General features: G+C 42.2%; 1 protein-coding gene across 1 annotated transcript in view; it reads left to right on the forward strand.

Moving 5' to 3' along the window:
* Positions 1-340: 340 nt before the first annotated feature.
* LOC122651537 (U-box domain-containing protein 13-like) overlaps positions 341-19699 on the forward strand; it is a 35286-nt gene continuing 15927 nt past the window's right edge. The window contains exon 1 of the mRNA XM_043844952.1: positions 341-572. Coding sequence (XP_043700887.1) covers positions 438-572 — 135 coding nt within the window. The 5' untranslated portion in view covers positions 341-437. The remainder of the gene's footprint in view (positions 573-19699) is intronic.

A 19699-nucleotide genomic window follows, 5' to 3' on the forward strand; every position in this document is an offset into this window, starting at 1 on the left:
CATGAGTATTAAACAAATTGAAAACCTACCTATCTTATAATTTCCGTTCTTACTTAAGTAAGGAATCCTCTAATAAGTAGTCTCTATTCATATTCTTCTGACTCTCCTGATCTCTTACATTGGGAGGATGTTCTCTGTGCCGCAGCCCAGCAACTCTTCTACTAAAACCACCGACTCAATCCAATATCACAATCGCATGAAACTGAAACTGAAGCTAAACTAAACTATAAAATCAATACTCCCCCACTTCCCGAGTGCATTACTTGTGCGCATAACAAATCTCATCTCAGTTCAAGCGATCGATGGAAGAAGAGAAGGGAGTGGTGATCCAGACGCTGATTGACATCGTTAATGAGATCTTTGCAGTCTCCGACTACAGATGTGCCGTCAAGAAGCAGTTTTCCAACCTAGCAAGGCGCTTGAAGCTTTTATTGCCCATGTTCGAAGAGCTCGGAGACAGCAATGACCCCATCCCTGACGACACTCTGTCTACCCTCACGTCTTTGAAGGAGGCCCTGGAATCAACTAAGGATCTCCTCATATTGGGTAGTCAAGGGAGCAAAATTTATTTGGTGCGTTCTCTATTAACTTCCCTCTGTTTGTGAACGGTTCTTTCGATTGTCTCTCCTTACTACTTATTTTTTTGTGAAATTGGAAACTGAGACTCTCTCCCTCTCCCTCTAGTGTCTACCCTCCCTTTTATAATTGAGATACATCTACCTGAGTTGAGAGATGATCTGACTCTTCGTATTTAGAACTGATAGACGTCTTTATTTAGGAGTATCTTTGTCTTTGTTTCAATCAATGTCCGTTTCACAATGTAGGTTTGATTAATCGGCCCAAAAAACAAAAAATAAAAGCCCGTTTCATAAATCATAACATCTGATCATCTCCGTATCAGCTATTGTTCTGTTTTATTTTCTATCCCTTTCTCTTTTAATTTGTTTTGAATTTATTACCATTGCAATTCTTTGGTGCTAGCGAACGAAAAGCTGCATATCTTTCTTCAGTCTTGACAAATACTTGGCATAACTTGGTGATGATCAGCAGTTAACCTGAGTTTTGGCTTTTCATGGAATTGGCTAAAAGGAGATTCAGGTTGTTGTGAGACTGGTTTTGCTGTAACTGGTTTCCAATGCCTCAACTGGTTTTCTTCCTCATCAGAAACATAGAAAAAGTTATCAATTGATTCTCTTTGGCATTAGTATCTATCTTCTTATGTTTACCACTTGAAACACTTAATTTAACTCCACTTTCAGGAATGCTAGGGATTTCTTCAGGTGAATGAACTGGAACAAGTCTTTTTGTCATTCCATTGTAGGAGTACCAAATAGAATAGACTGGCATATTAATAGGTCCTATTACTGAGATATGATCTGAAAAGTTATCTTTTACTTTCTTTCCCTTCATCAAGTGTTGTGTGTGTATGTGCACACACGTGGAGTTTCATGGGTTCATGACCTTGTATGTATGTGGGCAGTTTTGTTTGCATGTTGTTTGCTGCAATTGTTGTGCAGCTTCTAAAATCCTTGGGCTTTACACTCCCAGAGTTTTCATTCCCTGTAAGCTTATTGTTCATAGGCTACTGCATTAGTCTTTTACTCTTGTTACTTTTGCTTATGAATTTCATTAACTTTTGATGCCTTGGGTCCTAGATATCTTATTTTATTCTTCCTTTTTGCTTGTAATCCTGCCTTGGTTTTCGCAAGTAACCCAAAGTGTATGTGCTTCTAAATACAAGACATACAACTAATCATGTTGTGGTTGACTGCGGATCATAATTTCCTATTGGTCCTATCCAGATCCCTTGGGTATTGTCTTAAGCATAGCTTCTAAGGCTTGACTGGGCTGGCAGTCAATCCAGAAAAAAACTGGAACCCTATCCCTTACTTGATTTTTAGGTGTAGAACTACCTTGACTGCAAATTGAAACAAAAATACAGGCGGTTTTTGAAAACCATCCAGTTCAGTTAAGCGTTTTGCTTTGGTAAAAATCAAATGCTTCGGTGCATTTGAGGGGACTTGAACTCAATACTTACTGTTTAAGTGAAAGAACTCCAACCACTTGAGATATATATATGTGTGTGTGTGGGTGTGGGTGTGTGTGCGTGTGCATCTTGTTGTCACCAAGGTGGTGAAGTTAGAAGTTTTAACCTTCCATTGATAGCCCCTTATCCTATTCCCAAAAGTTATTAAAGTCAAAGGTAAAGAGGTATTTTCAAAAAAGTTGAAAGTGACTTTCCAATTACCATTATGCCATTTTCAATAGTTGTCATTGCCCATGTGAAATGACATGATTTACCCTCAATCCCTCATGGAAAAAAGAAATGTGTTGAACTAAACGGGCAAAAAGTAGGTTACAATCTTCTTGTCACAATGTTGGTTACAACAAGATTTGCCCTATATATATATAACTTTCCAATGGACATTTCAAAATTAATTGTTTCTTTAAAATATGCGGCTTGGTTGGTCAAAACCAGTCAAAACTGGAACTTGAGCCATTTTCGATTCATTGCCCAGTTCGGTTATGATCTGAAGTGATATCAATGGATGGAATGTATATGAGTGTTCTTTGGACTGATTGTCAATGCCTTTTGTTTGAAGACACAATTTAAATTTAATTCTTTCTTTAAAATATGCGGTTTGGTTGGTCAAAACCAGTCAAAAATGGAGCCTGAGCCATTTTCGATTCATTTCCCAGTTCGGTTATGATCTGAAGTGATATCAATGGATGGAATGTATATGTTAAAGTGTTCTTTAGACTGATTGTCACTGCCTTTGTCTCAAGACACAATTTCCCCTCTTTATTCTTTTCCATTGGTAATATCAGTTCCTTTTCTGCATTCACCTTTTCAATTTTATAACTAACTGTTCACCCATAAGTTGAGTTATTTTATTTCTATAATGTAGATGAATGTTGTTGGTAATCGGTACAATAGTCTTGATTAGGTTTTTAGTTGAGCCATTGTAGTCTAGCCTGATGGATGACGGAGTGATTTCATGGATGCTGTGAGGGTGATCCTTTAATTTTTATTAGGTGGTTGAATCGAAATGTGTTTAGGCATATTGTCCGATCCATGTCGTTATTGACAGTCCCCGATCTGACTGACATTTGGCCAGATATTGGCTGATGTCTGTATGGATCAGTCAATAATGTGCCAGTATTACAGGTGGATGAACCGATCCATGATAGTGTGATTTAAATTCTTGCATTAACAATCTGTTCACACTTTTAGCTATTTTGCTAAGGATTTGTCTTCATAAAAATGGAGGTTTGATTCTGCATGGAGTCTTCGCATGTTCATTTGGTATTCACTAATTGTCTTTCATACCAACTGCTTTCCTTCACGTATAAATATTCTATCTGTTGGAAACAAGGTTTTAGGTATTGGGTTTGGATTGGGTGTATTGTCAATCAGTATTGAGATCAGCAGACACGGATTGGACTGATACTATGCTGATATCTCTCCCCCCACATTCCCCTTTAACTCGCACAAAATTGGGCCGTACAGGCCAAGGCTGCCATGGATCTCAAGTTCTAAATTCTTTTTGCAATAAATTGTGTACTTTTTTAAATTAGTTGGTTATGTAAATGTGTATACGTACTGGTAGAAACTAGGATACTTACGTCTATGTACATTGTATGAAAGTAACTGTGACCTAATTGAGGGTGTGATTTCCCTCTTCCATGTAAGAAATGATGTCAAGCATATGTTGGGAACTGGTAATTTTGTTTGACCAGTTTGCTTGAAATAGGATTCAGACCAAACGTTTAAAAAGAAGGTGAAGTTATAGGCTTCTTATACCTTGTCTTATGGGGTTGCTTTAGGTATGATACAGATGGAAGTATCATTTCGTACAGGTTAGAGCACAGAGTTAAGACACTGATACATTGATCTGTTGCCTTTGAGAAGCTTAAGAAGGAGCTTGCCAAAACCATGATGAATCATTGACATGCCACCTTTGAGAAGTTAAAGAAGAAGCTTGTCTAAACCATAATGAATTTAACAATTTCAGAGGTCTTACCCATATTCTGTTATGTTATTTATAGGTGTAGGTCGATGCCTGCTCTTGTAGCATTGTACGGGTAAGTAGATCCCAGACATCTGCTGCGCATAGCCATTTAATACCCCTAATTCCTCCTCCTGCCCTAGATTGGAAAAATCCAAGTCACATTGGCAGAGTAAGAATGTGTAAAGATGTCTTGTTGTGACATGTGGTTACTGTACATGGATTGGAGCAAGGATAGATGACAAGGGACGCCGTCTGTGGTCGATTGAGATTTAAATCTCTCTTTGTTTTGTGTCGCACATTGCAATAGATGATCAATTCGTAAAGGCATGCATACATGAGCACATGAATGTGCCTGCCTACGTATCAGCCCCTAAGGGTGCCCAGTCAGTATCTTTATTTTATGGTTCTCTTTTTTAGTCTTCCCCCCATCCCATTTTTTGACCCGTTCTTTTCTCTGTTTGCAGGTTCTGGAAAGGGAGCAAATAATGAATCAATTCCAGGAAGTGACAGCGTGGCTGGAGCAAGCTTTGAGCGGAATTTCCTACGATAAACTCAAGATATCAGATGAAGTTAGGGAGCAGGTACTGACCCACCCCTTAGCCTGTGGTATACTTAAATGGCTAGTGATATAGAGGGCCACAGGACAAGAGTTTCATCGTATTAAACCATTTCAGTTGGAGATTTTTCTTCTTCTCTCTCTTGATAATCATTCAGTTGGAGTGATAGTTACGAGACTTTGAAATGATATCTTGAAATCCCTAGTGTACTTAGATGAATGTAAACAATAGTGTAATTGACTACCAGCTGATGAATTCTTTTAAGACATTGGTAGGAGCTTTCAAGATTGCAGAACAAGTATTAATAGAGGTCCTCCGCATTTTTCTTTCTCTATACGAACTTGAGAGTGGACTGAGAGGGAATGTTTTGTATTTTAACCTTAGGCATAATATGAGGAGGTCCTGAGATCTGATTCTCCATTTCTTTTCTTAATGCTTGTTGCCCACCCCAGGTTGAGCTAGTGCTAGCTCAGTTTAGAAGAGCCAAAGGACGGGTTGATGCACCTGATGTTGAGCTTTATGAAGATTTGTTATCTGTTTACATCAAAAGCAGTGATGCAGATGTTGATCCCGCTGTGCTTAGGAGATTAGCTGAAAAGTTACAGTTGATGGGCATAAATGACCTCAAACAAGAGTGTCTGGATTTACAAGAGATGGTTATCTCGAATGCTGTAGATGCTGGGAAGAGCATAGAAAAGATGTCAATGCTACTCGAGAAGATTAAGGATATTGTGTCGACTGAAAACCCTGACATGGGAGCTCCTGAAAGTTTAAAGTGTCCTTCAAGTGGCAGTACATAGCCATCGGCTTATGGGAATCCAAATTCTCTTGTCATACCTGAAGCTTTCTGCTGTCCGATATCCAAGGAGTTAATGAAAGATCCAGTTTTTGTATCCACAGGACAGGTATATGTGCCAATATCAATATATTTACTTCTCTAAAATCAATTATTTTTGACTGTATCTTTTAATTTTAATTTTCTTAGCACCCCCTGTCCTTCCACTCGAACTAATTTGGAAATGTGCCCAATAATCTTCTTGGGGAATTATCTATCCGGGAAAAAAATATCTAGGGGAATTGTTTACCAGAGTGTCCCATTTGATGACCCGGCACTATGCTGGAAGAGAAGGGCTGTAGCCTGGTACGGGCTTTGCTTTGTTGCTGGGTTTCATGAAGGTTTGGACTGGAGTTCTTCCTAACCTTCAGCATTTCTTTTGGTAAAAATGGCCACCTTCAGATTTGGATGTGTGATATCTCCTGTACAAAGATGACATCAATAGATGATACCCCTACAATATGTTATTACTGCACTTGGATGTCTAGGTATAGAAGTGCAGTCCAGAAAAATGTCCTGATAGGATGCACCTGACGAGTTCATGGTAATGGCGCCTGTGGGTAATCTTCTATCAATCTTTTTATTGTTTTTTAATTTTTTCCCCTTTTCGAGTAGAATTAATTCCAGACCATATCAGGTCAGGTTTGTAGGTTAATTGATCGTAATATTCTCAACGTAATAAAAAGATGTTTTTTTTTTCCCCTATTACTTGCCAGGAATCTTATTGTGAGGTTCTTAACAGTTACACGGAAGAGGTATCTAAGCCATTCGATGAAGCAAGAACCTTCTTGAGCAATACAGAAACGCAGCTCAGCGATCTCTGCATAGTAGCCTCATCTTCCACCACCACCACCACCACCACGATCTCAGCAACAAATTCTCTCATCCTTTGTCTTGATTCATGGGAAACGTTTTCACTTTAACTTCAAATTTTGGAGGTTTGATTTTAGGGTTCATCTTCCTTAAATGGTTTTGGATTTGATTTTCAGTTTCAAACCCTAAACCATTTGGGGAAGATGAGGGCAATTTGGTCATTTTATTTTTGAATTTTCATGGATTTTATCATAAGGACATTTTGGTCATTAGATTCCTTAAAACTAACGTCTAACAGGATTAATTTGGAAAATTATCACCTTCAGTTTGCTGACCGGCCCAGTTCCCCAGTTCCTCTAATAGGGGGATGGTGGACCCCACCAGGCAGGGTGTTTGGGCATGGGTAGAGAGGTCATTTCAGCCCCCCTTTGGTAGAGGAACTGGGGAACTGCGTCGGTCAGCAAACTGGAGGTGATAAAGATCCGATTAATTTATGTACCAAAGTGCTACGTACACTGTTTTAAAAGTAAAGAGGAGTTTGCAATTAAAAAAATTGTAAAGGAGCATTTGGACAAATAAGCATTTTCAAGAGGGTATTAGTAAAAAAACCCAATTAATTATAGCTATCCTATATTCCTATGTATCGCTGATTCCCTTAAAATTTTTTTTTTTCTTAATAGAAAAGTTTCATCTTTTCGATAGATTTTAAAAACAAAAGGTAAAGCTGTTTGTAAACGAGGTTATAACAAATTTTGTAACCTCTCTTTTCTAACCATTCCTTCCCTTTTTGAGAAATTTGGTATTGGGACGAGTTAGGTAATGTTACTTTTGGTTTGGCTCAGGCTTGGCTTGATTAAATGGCTCAATTTGGGCTAAAGTCAAATCCCCAAAAAATGTCTTAAACGAAGCCAAAACTTTATCTTCTCCGCTTCATCTGATCTATCCAAACGTGGCTCAGGTTTCCGGTGTTGAACAATGAATCAATCAACCAATAAGCCCAGAAACCGGACACTCGAACTCTCTGCGTTTGATTTTAAAGCTATTCTGTTTTGTATGAACCGATTTCCTCAAACTCTAATACTTCTTTGACCCTCCTTTTCCTATATTCAACCTCAACACCCAGACCACAAAACACTCCTCCACTCCTCCTAAATCCTCTCCTGTTTCACCACTTCTTCCTCTTCAGACTCTCATTCCTTATAGTAGTAGGGTACTTGTCATAGGATCTTTCCCTTTTGAATAGAGAGGACTTGGATTAATAGGCCAGGGTAGAAGGAAAATTAGTACTACCTACTTCACGGTTCTTAAATTCGTGTTCAACATCTTTTCCAAGGCCTTTAACTTGGCGAAATGGACTGGTCTACCGATTGCATGCGCCATTCTTCCACATCCCATATGCAACTTGGCCACTTTCACAAGTGTAACAACAAAGAAAAAGAAAAATAAAAATATATCTACCGAGTGCCCACTTAGGTTGAGAAAAATATGTCATTGAGTCGTTCATGTTGAATCATCTGAGGGAGCTTGGGTGTAGCGAATACTGAAGTGCAAGATCCGACTGGGATGAAGTTGAGTTGGAGATTCAGCGAAGTTAACATGGGTTTGCAATCCGAAGGTGCTGTCGTCTATCATGATTTTAGTGACTTTCGTTCTTTTGTAATCCCATTTTGACTGGAAATAGAAGTTTGGGAAGCCCAAATCAACATCAACGACTAGGAGGACGATGGTTTGTTCGTCAGACTTTGATTTTGGTGTCAGGGGCTGCAACAGAGAGTGAGGTTGGTCGCAGGAGGAAGGGAGGGAGATGCGGTGGCTAGGGAGGAGGATGGGGAGGGTGACGCGGCACCTAGGAACGGAGGGAGGGAGAAGGGCAGACAAAGCCGGCAAAGGAGGGCGGCGTAGTGGCCAAGCTTTGACTGACTGAGATGGTTAATTTCCCAGTCTATTTTACCTCCATCCTGGTTGTTGCTCACGACTTTCTGCCTGCAAGTATCGTCCCTGTTAAGGCTGCGAGATCTATTCAATTTCAGTAGATTATTATAATATCTATTAAAAAAAAGTGACTTTGAGAATTCCATTGAATGTCTTTCAGATTACATAAGCGAAGGAGGCCAAGCTCCAACCAACGGAGTCTTCACCGGAAATGGTTTCACCCGTGTGTCTCAGTGATGATCGGAACGGATTCTTAGGTGGTTGGAAATTGGAATAGATGCAGTTGGGAGCTAGAGGGCAAAGCCGCCGTGCTCAGGATGTAGGAGCGCTTGTCTTGGGGAAGGATTAGAATTTTAGGGAATTTACATGTATAGACATTTTAAGAGACTGACACCTTAGTTCTATAAGGACAAAATAGTCTAGTTACAAAATCTGTTTGTAACCTTCTTGGTTACAAACAGATGCACCCCTCAAAAAAAGACATGTAACAAGGTTAAAGAAAGAACATGAAAGAAAAGGAAATGATATGATGATAAATAATGGAATTTCTTTTTTTTTTATTTTTATAGTAAGAATAAATAATGGAATTTCATAATTTTTTATTCCAACTTGTAATAAAGTTCTAGGCCTTGAATGTAATAAAATTATTCCCCTCCCTTCTCCCAATCCACCCTCGCCCCCCCTCCCCAAAAAAAAATCCAAAACAAAATGGTGAAAGTTTAAATAAAAATGTGATGAGATAAATGGATTGTCACATAGGGAAACACGTTTTGTTTTTTTAAATCATGGATAGTTTTTAAATTGTCAAGTTATCTTAGAGAAAGGTTGAGTTTTCGACAAAAAAAACAATCAAAATATCAAACATTTGCCATTTTTTAGAATTTTATGGAAAACCCTTCAATTACTACACTCTTTTTTGTTTCCAATTCACTATTTCCATCAAACAAATAGCGCCGAATAGGAAAAAATATTGGGGACCAAACACCATATAAATAATATTTTTTGAGGAAGAAAGAGTGATATAATTCCGATTGAAGGAGCTAAAAGAGGTAGAGACAGACCTAAAATGATTATAGGAGAAGTGGTGAGGCCCATGGTCTTGGTTTGATCCCAAGTATGACCTCGGACAGAACCTATTGGAGAGCAATGATCCATGTTGTCGACCTCATTTAGCTGAGAGTATCTTGTCTGTTGGGTTGTGTCTTTTTTCCTTTTACTATTTTTTTTTTTTTTTTAATTTGTTTCTATACCTTTTGTTTTTTAGTATAACTTTGGTTTTTTCTATTTTTCTTTATTTGGATCCATGTTGTCGATCCCATTAAATTGGGATAAGACTGAGTTTGTGAAAAAAGAACTCCGCCCAAGAGTGTGACTTACGGCAACATTCATATGAATCTATCTCTCTGCTTCGCATATGAAAATGCACATCTATCCGCTTTGTTTTGAGGAAAAGAGAGATAACCACGCAAGAGTGTGACCGCAACAGAAAAACTATTTCCTTACATTTTTTTCAAAACATCGATTGGTATGATGTAGAGATTTCTCCCCATACTTGCGGCGTAGGGAACATCCCTTTTCTTTATGTGCGATTTTCTCACCCCGTAGCTTACACAGCAGTTGTTACCTGTCATTGCGGCGGGTCACATGCCATGCCACCTATGATAAATACTGGGCCCCACTAGAAGTTGGAGGTTCTGGAACAGCACAGGCCCAGTGCATTTGGTTTTTTTTTTTTTTTTTTTAAAAATTATTTAATGAAAACACAGTGAGAAAGTTTGAACTTTGCTTTGAATCTTTCAATACTGAACATTTTGACCCATAGCCCTCAATTCTGAATGGGAATCAATAGACCAAACCCAAATTCATCATTTTAAATCAAACAAAATCGAATCAATAATGTAGTGTGTGTTGAGGGGGAATATAATGGAGTTGTAGAGTTCTACAACTCCAGTGGAAAGAGGTCGTAAAGAGAAAACTGATTATTAATCGGTTTTGATTTGAGAAATTGAAATCGATTAATAAGGGGAAATTTACACATATCCCCTCTGAGGTTTGATAAAAGGATATTTTCACCTCCCAAGTTTGGAAAATTCTGCATACCCCCCTGTGGTTTGCAAACGGTAACAGATAAGTCCATTCCGTCAGTTCATGATTAACACTGTTAAAAAGTAGACTTGAATTGACGGAATTGCCCTTAAAAAAAAAAAACCTGCACCTCCTCTTCCCCAAATCGACTGGGGAAGATGAGTTACAGGTATCCCATCAATTGCTCCATCCATGGCTTCTAATGGAACATCTTCGGTGAGGTTTCGGGGTTTCGATTTCCAGTTTTCAAAAACAAGAATTATCAAAGTCAATTAATGGTCAGCCATCTGGCGAGGCAAAAAAAATTCAAAACTTTCAAGAAAGAGAAGGGGAAAATAATCATACCAGCAATTTTTCTAAAAGAACAGAAAAGAATTTCAAAACTTTTAAGAAAGGCCAGAGGAAAGTAACCATCACACCAACAATTTTTTAGAAAGAGCAGAAAAGAATTTCGAAATTGATCAGAAATTTTCAAAAAAGAGCAGAGGAAAGTAACAGACCGAGAAAGTAAATGTATTCCTGAAGCTTCTGGCACCAAAGCCATTGCGACTCCTCCGTCAAATGTATCTGGTGTTTGATTTTCTGTAGTTTTTACAAAGAAGGATTGTTGATAGTAGCATCCGAATGTTTCTTTAGATTGTTCATGGAAATTGTTTATGATAATGGGATCCAGTCATTCCGATGCTTGAATTGAAGCATTATTGTTGAGCAGAGAACATTTCTTTGTTCCACTATTTGTCATCTCGATTTCATAGGGGTAACCCAAGGTTCTGGAATAGCTTATTTGCGTAGGAAACCAAGAACTCCAAATTGCAGATAGATAGAGGGCTCTGATTGCCCTCAAATCAGAATCAAATCTCCCTTGGTATAGAGAAAAGGTTATCCTAGAATTTTGCACCAATCCGATTACAAATGAGTAAGATCTTGAAAAAACCCTTTCCATTTATCTATAAAGTTGAAGAAGCCTTAATTTGAATCTAGGGTTTCTGCGAAAAGAGAAGATTTTGTCGTATGCACATGGTTTTTTTTTCACTCTGTAATTGTTGATGTTGCTGCCTCATTAATTAAAGATCTGATCATATCTATTATGTTCCCTACGGTACCATGCTCTCTATGATGCTAGTCTGCCATATTGCTGGATTTTCTTTTCGAACCCTAGTCATAAACAAGGATTATGCTGAGGCGGTGAAGACAGTGGTTGCTGAGGCGGTAAAGGCGGCGGTGGAAGCTTCAAAGTCGGTTGTAGATGCTCCAAAGGATTTGGCAGAGGTGGCGAAGACGGAGACGGTTAGTGTAGTGCTAAGTTGGCGAATGTGGAGGAGGAAACAACAAAACTGGCTAAGATGCGAAGGTGGAGAAGAAGACGACCAAGATGGCGAAGATGGTATCCAATATTGCCAAACTAGATGGCGAAGATGGAGTCCGGATCACAACTCTTGTTCCTTTTAATTTCTTTGTTTTTCCCCATTTATCCATGAATTAAAAGACCTTTTTAAACTTATTCTCTATAAAACTTATAACTCATCTTCCCCAATCGATTTGGGGAAGAGGAGTTGCAGGTGTTTTTTTTGTTTTTTGTTTTTGTAAGGGCAATTCCGTCAGTTCAAGTCTATTTTCTAACAGTGTTAGTCATGAATTGACGGAATGGACCTATCTGTTACCGTTTGCAAACCTCAGGGGGGGTATGCAGAATTTTCCAAGCCTGGGGGTTGAAAATATCTTTTCGTCAAACCTCATGGGGGTATGTGTAAATTTCCCATTAATAAGTGATTCAATTGGATTTACGCTCAAACTAAAATTGAACTGATAAATCGAAATCAAACCTTTTTAACCCACTTTTAAGAGTGAGAACATACACAATTTTAAAAATTCAAAGTGTTGTGAGCATGGTCTAAAGAAAATCACTTTAATGGATGTCAGAGTCTGCTTTAGGTAAAATGTAAAATTTTTGACTAAAATTAAAATCTTATTTTTGATGAACTAAACTTAAATTCTTATTGGATTAAATATATAATGTGCTTCTATTGTTCATAATTTTTTACTATTTTTTTTAAAGAAAAAAAAAAAAACATGCATTGCTCTCGTGTAGATTTTGTTATACCCTTCTCACATAATAGAGAGTGGAACCCACAAAGCCACACTCCTCTCTTTAATTCTGAGCATGTGAGCCCCACGTGGATCCCATATGGATGGTAGTATTCTCTAGTCCCTCATTGATGTAGCTTGTAGTTTCTTTCTTACACTGTCCTTGTAGAAAATCCCTTTTTTTTTTAATTTTTTTAACACAAAGAAACTCAAAATCCATTTTTTTTGCTTGTAGGTGTGAAAAATTTATAATTTTTTTAACATCAACGTATACAAAGAGACTCCCCACATATAGGGGTATGCATACAGATTACAATTCTATGTAGCTCCCATTACTTCCAATCATCATAAATACAAAGTATATCTACAATTATTTTTTCTCTTTTAAATAAAACATAATATAAATTTTTTTATTAGATATATATATACTAGTAAGAATGCACGTGCAAATGCATGTGTGACCATACGCGGATTCTAAATAGAGATATTAGAGAGTGGAGCTAACAAAATCAGAATTTACTCAATAATATATGCACTTGTATATATATCTTTGTTACGTTGTAAACAGTGATAGAGAGATAGAGAGATAGATAGAGATATGTATAAATAGATATAGTTTTAGATATACTTCTTTTCCCATTTTTTTTTCAATTTTGAAACCATGAATTTTTATTAAAAACAAACATAAAAACAAATATTCTTAAATTTAAATAATAATAAATATTATTAATTAAAAATAATTATTAATACTAAGGGTACCCAAGATTAAGAAACTATAAAAAGGAATGACCTATATATTAAGAATAGAAAATTAGAATTTTAGATAAGAATGAAGAATAAAAGTGGTAATTGAAAGATTTGCTTTAAATAATAATAAATATTATTAATATTAATATTAATTAAAAACAGTAATGGAATTTTAAGAAAGAATGACATAAAGATTAAGATTTGAAGAATGGAATTTTAGATAAGAATGAAGGGTAGAATAGGTAACTGAAAGATTTGCCACTAATTAAAAACAATAATTACTACTAAAGGGTACCTAAGATTATGAAATTACAAAAGGAATGACCTATAGATTAAGAATAGAAAATTAGAATTTTAGGTAAGAATGAAGGATAAAAGAGGTAATTGAAAGATTTGGTTTAAATAATGATAAATATTATTAATATTAATTAAAAATAGTAATTAATACTAAGGGTACCTAAGATTATGAAATTATAAGAAAAAATGACATAAATATTAAGATTTGAATAATGGAATTTTAGATAAGAATGAAGAGTAGAATAGGTAACTAAAAGATTTGCCTCAACGTGCTTTTATATAATAGTATGATAGTATGATATATATATATATATATATAAAATAGAAGATTCCCAAAATTTTGCAAAAGAAAATGTCTTGGAGAATAGAGAATGCATGGCATGGTCAACCACCCCCAACCACCCCACCCAGAAGAACTCCAAATTTGATTAGTCCTCATGGAATTGAGACTTCTAAAAATATACGCAAGGGTATCATCCTCAATGATCTTGACAATAGGAATAAGAGATAAAAAGAAGTACTGTAGTGATGCTTACCATCTTCAATTTATTCATACAAAATAGGGTCAATCTATAACTGTTTGATTTTTTAGATCCCAATTGATCCTTTAGGGGTGGGGGGTAACTTCAAGTTGAAGTTGATGGATAGGAACCAGTGAGCTTGCAATGAGAGTTCTTTAAGCTTAAAGACTCTAGATAGGAGATTTGTTGATCATAGAAGTATGGAAAAAGTTTTCCTATACTGCCGATATATATAGTAGGATTCAATCACCTATCCAGGGTCATTAATAATCTCCTTCTTGGACAAATTAGGTCGATAAATAATACTCTCCATTCCTTAACTTGATATCATCTTCTCAACAGTACTATTCGGAGACCTCCCCAGTCAAGGGAGACCGTGGCATCCTCTGGCATCCTCTAAATCTGAGGGGAAGGGGGAGGGGTTGAGGATTGAATCCCAATCACCTTTTCAAAAATCAGAATCAGATTGGTCAAATTTGAATCCCAACCACTATTTCAAAACTTGAAATTAGATCGGTTAAATTGGTTGATTTTGATTTGAATCGATAATAACAAATTTCGATTATAGACATTCTGGAGTGCTCGAATATACGGTTTTTGACACCGGGGGATCAAAGGATTTTCAAACTAGAGGAGCTGATCCTAAGGTTTTCGGGACCAAATCCGTTTGATTCTGATTCCATCCAAATCGGAATAATCAAGACCGATTTGACCTCCAATTCCAAATTGATGAAAATCCTTGATCCAAACCTATGGAGGACACCGGGTCCATAGGCAGGCTTTACTAGTGCAGAACACAAGCACCTTAATTACTTGATTAAAGCAAAAGACCCATTGCAAAGGAAAAGAATTGGTAAATCAAATAATCTTAAAAATTAAGGAAGGATTAGAAGCTAGTTTTACCAACCCTTCTCCAATGTCTGAAAAATTCAAATCATAGTAGAGAATGGCCCCTTCCATTGGTTTAGTTGAAGTTGAAAAGCAATGTGGGGGTGGGGGAACGAATGCATATGATATTACATGTAGTTACCAATTAACCTGTAAATTTTTTTTTGGCTAAGGTTACGTACTGTTGCGTCAAGAAATCGTCGAGCGGTCCTGCGAGTGCCGTCACCTGCAAGTGGACCAAAGGGGTCGATCAGAGAGAACCGGTGTGGTCCCGGCCTAGGGCTCTCCGATGCCAAAGTTAGATCTCCTGGCGCAAATGATGAATAGTGATTATTCAGAAGAGTTTTTTTCTTCTTTGATGGGTTGCGTACCTTGTCTTTTATAGTAGCATATGGCGGTGTATGGCGAGTGGAGAGTCCCGGTTTGATGGCGAGTGTGCCGTTGAGTGGATAGAGGCCCTGGGTAACGGGGCTCTATCACGATTGGCCATCTCCCGCGGGAGGGAGTGTCCTGGTGGCATCGGGATCCTTGGTGGATAGATATCCGCGTGTGGTGATAACGTCCTTGGTGCTTGAATCCGTCGGATGACGTGACCTCTAAGGTCGAGTCTTGGTAGTGACATGAGTCTTAGTGATACGATCGGGTTGTAGATGGGTGGCCCCCACAGGTGCCCCGATCTCGCGGCTAGGTGAGGCCGCGTGGGTTAGGGCGTGAGGAGGCCGCGCCCGAGGCCGCACCGAGGCCTCGCCTGGTGAGGCGCGCGGTGAGGCCGCGCCTGGTGAGGCGCTGAGGCCGCGCTCGAGGCGCGCCGAGGCCGCGCCGGTGAGGCCGCGCCGAGGCCGCGCCGGTGAGCGCGCTGATGAGGCCGCGCCCGAGGCGCGCTGGTGAGGCGCGCCGAGGCCGCGCTGGTGAGGCGCGCCGATGAGGCGCGCGTGAGGAGGCGCGCCGAGGCCGCGCCGGCTGAGGAGGCCGCGCTGGTGAGGCGCGCCCGACCGCGCCGGGTGGTCCTTGGACCCCGGTTCGTTCCCCTTGGCTATGAGGCGGTCGCCCGTGACACGTGGCGATCGTTGATTGACCGGTGAATATTGGATGTATCATTTGCCCCCACTCTCTTGGGATAGGATGTCCCAGAGAGTAGGTGTCTTTGCATAGTGAGGGGTCGCCGCGAATAAACTTTCCCGTGGGGTTTGCCCGTAAATCCACTAATGAGGTAGGAGAGGTTAGGGGTTCAAACCTTACCTCCTACACTTTTTCTTTTTGTTTTTTGTGGGTATATGTTCCTTCCTCTCCCTTCTTCTTTCACTTCTCATTTCTCTTTCTTACTTTTTGTCTTTTGTCCTCTCTTTGGTGCCCACCATGTGTTTGTTTTTGGGTCACCTCCACTAGTATACACTTTGTTGCTTTTGGGCCCTTGTGTTTGGGTTGTGCTCTCTTGGTGCCCTTGGTGCCTTGGCTTGCTTGGGAAGCTTGAGTGGTCTGGGCTTGAGTGTCTTGGCTCTTGTGACCTCTATCCCTTGATTGTGCCTCTTGGTGTGGCTGCCGTCATCGCCGTGTGCTTGTCCTTTCCGCGGTCACCTTTTTTTCGAGGTAAATCGATCCCCACCCTCTTTTTTTTTTTTTTTTGTTTTTTGTAGGGTGTCTCCTCGAGGCCGCGCTAGGGTGTGGCCGCGGTGAGGCCGCGCTCGCGGCGTGGCGCGGTGAGCCCGCGCCGGCGGGTGTGGCCGCGTGAGGCCGCGCGCCCAGCGTGGCCCGCGGTAGGCGGCGCTGCGGCGGCGTGGCGCGGTGAGGCCGCGCTGGGCGTGGCAGCAGTGAGGCCGCGCTCGGGCGTGGCGCGGTGAAGCCGCACACTGGGCGTGGCGCGGTGAGGCTGCGCCTCGCGCGCCTTTGGCGCCGTGTTGTGTCCGCGCCTTGCCGAGTGATGCCGCGCCTATGGTGGCCGCGGTGTGGGTGTGATGGACCTTCGCTCTTCTTCCTGTTCTTCTTCTTGTATGTGATGGATCTGCTTGTTTATATCTTGCGGTGACATTCCTTTCCTTTTTCTTGCCGGTTTCGGGAGATCGCTTTCTTGAGTAAGTAGTTCATTCCCCTCTTGTCCTTCATGTCGTTCCGGGTGACCTTGGCCTGCCGGTCGGGGTTGGATCTTCGGAGGAGTGTTCCCCCGGATCGCCTTCTTCGTGGGTACTCCCTCCTCTATACCCTCCCCTAGTGATCTCGATGGACGAGTGGGACCCTCTAGTGTCTCCCGGTCCCCGTGGGATCGTCGACCCCTGGGCGCCATCCCAGTGCTGAGTCGTCCGATAGGTTAGGCCCTGTTGCTAGCATCTTGTCATCCTCGACTTGGTTTCCCTCCGTGAGGAGTTTTCATATTCTGCCGAGGTCATGTTGCGTGCTCCTGGGCCTAGCGAGTATGCTTTCTCTCATCGCGCGGGGAGATCCGCCTCTACTGTTCATTTTTCCTCCAGGGCCTTCGCCTTCCTATCCCTCGCTTTGTCGAGTTGGTGTTAGAGCATTGGCACCTCACCCCTGGGCAAGTGTTGCCCAACTCTTGGAGGGTGATCTTGGGTTTTTATGTCTTCTTCGCCCGCCTGGGGCGTGCCGCCACGGTTCCCCTGTTCTCCCACTTTTATCTGTTGAAGAAGGGGAACCATGAATGTTATCACTTTGCCCGCCGCGTGCTCAAGGGGCCCTATGCCTCTGTGGAGCTTCTTACGGGGATCACTAGCAACGTGAAGTATTGGAGGGATCGCTTCTTTTTGCCACGGTCCCCGATGCTCACTACGGACTAGTTAGGGAAGTTATTGACCTCAAGAGGGTCAATCGGGGGCTTGGTGAGTGATTTTGAGGGTGACTCCCTCTGCCGTGCACTGGGTCGCGATCCGTTCCACGTCCAGGAGTTGGACTCGGAGGCCTTCTGTCTCTCCGGAAGCGAGTCCTGGTAAGAGCATTGTCTTTTGTACTTGATTGGCATGTTGGTATTTGAATGTATGTGTCATCCGATTGGTTGGTCGATCTATCACGGTGATACGCGTCCGGATTTCGTTTGCTCCGTGGCAATCTGCGGAGGAAAGCTTCCCTCGGTGGTCCATCTCTTGGAGTGACCGATGTTAGTGGTGCTTCGCTCTGTGGTTGTTGGAGCGAGCGGAAGGGTGGACCGAGACATGCCGCGTGGTGAGCTCTGGCGTGCGGGTCCTCCTTCCCCGTACTTCTCCCGGTGACGATGGCGTCCCCGGCTCCGTGCCTCTGTCCCTCTGTTGTTCCTTCCGGATCTTCTGTATTGCCCCTTTCCAAGGGGAAAGGTGTGGGTTCCTCTGGGCGTCGCCCCCGATCTTCCCATGCTGGGTGAGTCCCTGGTGATCACCTTGGGCGTCGGAGGGCTCGACCTTGGCCGAGGCCGGCGTGTCGCGGGAGTGGGTGGACGGGGGAGCTCCCTACCGCGAGGATGGCCTTGCAGAGGCTTAGTGATGCTTGTCTCGGCTCGGACCCTCTACCATGACATGGCTTCGGTGAGTTATTCCTTTTGTCTCCTCATGTCCCTTGCTCCATTTATTTTTACCTCATTTTATCGCTTGCCATGTTGATTGTAGGTCCATCACCCCGTGTTTGCCGAGGCGGTGCTTCGGCTGGAGGGTCACGCTTCTCGTGGACGCGCAGATGCAGCGCACCTTGCGTGACATGGAGAGGGAGCTCCAGTGGTCAGTCGATGCCCGTGAGAGGGCCGAGGCCGACGCGCGAGAGGGTGTCGGGGAACTTGTCGTGGCGTCAGGAAGCTCCTAGAGGTGTACGAGGAGCTGCGTGTGACTTCTGTGGTGCGGCCGAGAGCTCGGCTAGGGTTCGGCTTTGGAGGAGGAGCTTCATTCATTGAGGGGAAGGCATGAGGTGGAGTGGCGTCTGCAGTGAGCGAGCCGTGGCTGAGTTCCAGGCATCCTCTGCGTTCTCGCTGTGTCGGTAGCGACTTCAGCCCGCCTATGAGGGAGGGGTCCGGGACTTAGCCGCTTGTGTCTGGAGGTGACCCCGACTATGACTTCTCTGTCTTGGGGTTCTCGAGTTTCTTGCCGGCGCTTCCGGTGTAGCGTGGTGGAGAGCGCTCCGGTGTCGAGGTGGAGGCTGCCGCCTGCCGACTGGGGGGTCTGCTTGTGCGTCCTCTGAGGCGGACATGATGTCTCCACTGGGTCGGAGGTGACCCATCACTCGTGATCCCTTGACCTTACGGTCGTCCCCGATCCTGTAGACGTCTCAACCTTTTTCCTTTTTGAACTTGAGTTGTAACTACTATGACTTTTCTATGTGATCGCTTTTGCTTTTCTTTGATTGCCTTGTCTCTTGGTGATTATTTGCACGTTGATGCTCTTTGACCCTTGATAGTTAGCGGCTTAGGCGTAGAGCCTCAATGGTGGCATGGCGCCTTAGGCTTGGAGCCTCGGTGTTGGCATGTCGCCTTAGGCATGAAGCCTCGGTGTTGGCATGTTGCCTTAGGCTTGGAGCCTCGGCGTTGGCATGTTGCCTTAGGCACGAAGCCTCGATGTTGGCATACCGCCTTAGGCACGAAGCCTCGATGTTGGCATACCGCCTTAGGCACGAAGCCTCGATGTTGGCATACCGCCTTAGGCACGAAGCCTCGGTGTTGGCATACCGCCTTAGGCACGAAGCCTCGATGTTGGCATACCGCCTTAGGCACGAAGCCTCGTGTTGGCATACCGCCTTAGGCACGAGCCTCGGTGTTGGCATACCGCCTTAGGCACGAAGCCTCGATGTTGGCATACCGCCTAGGCACGAAGCCTCGTGTTGGCATACCGCCTTAGGCACGAAGCCTCGGTGTTGGCATACCGCCTTAGGCACGAAGCCTCGATGTTGGCATACCGCCTTAGGCACGAAGCCTCGGTGTTGGCATACCGCCTTAGGCACGAAGCCTCGGTGTTGGCATACCGC

Source organism: Telopea speciosissima, chromosome 2 (assembly GCF_018873765.1).
Source record: "Telopea speciosissima isolate NSW1024214 ecotype Mountain lineage chromosome 2, Tspe_v1, whole genome shotgun sequence".
NCBI lineage: Eukaryota > Viridiplantae > Streptophyta > Magnoliopsida > Proteales > Proteaceae > Telopea > Telopea speciosissima.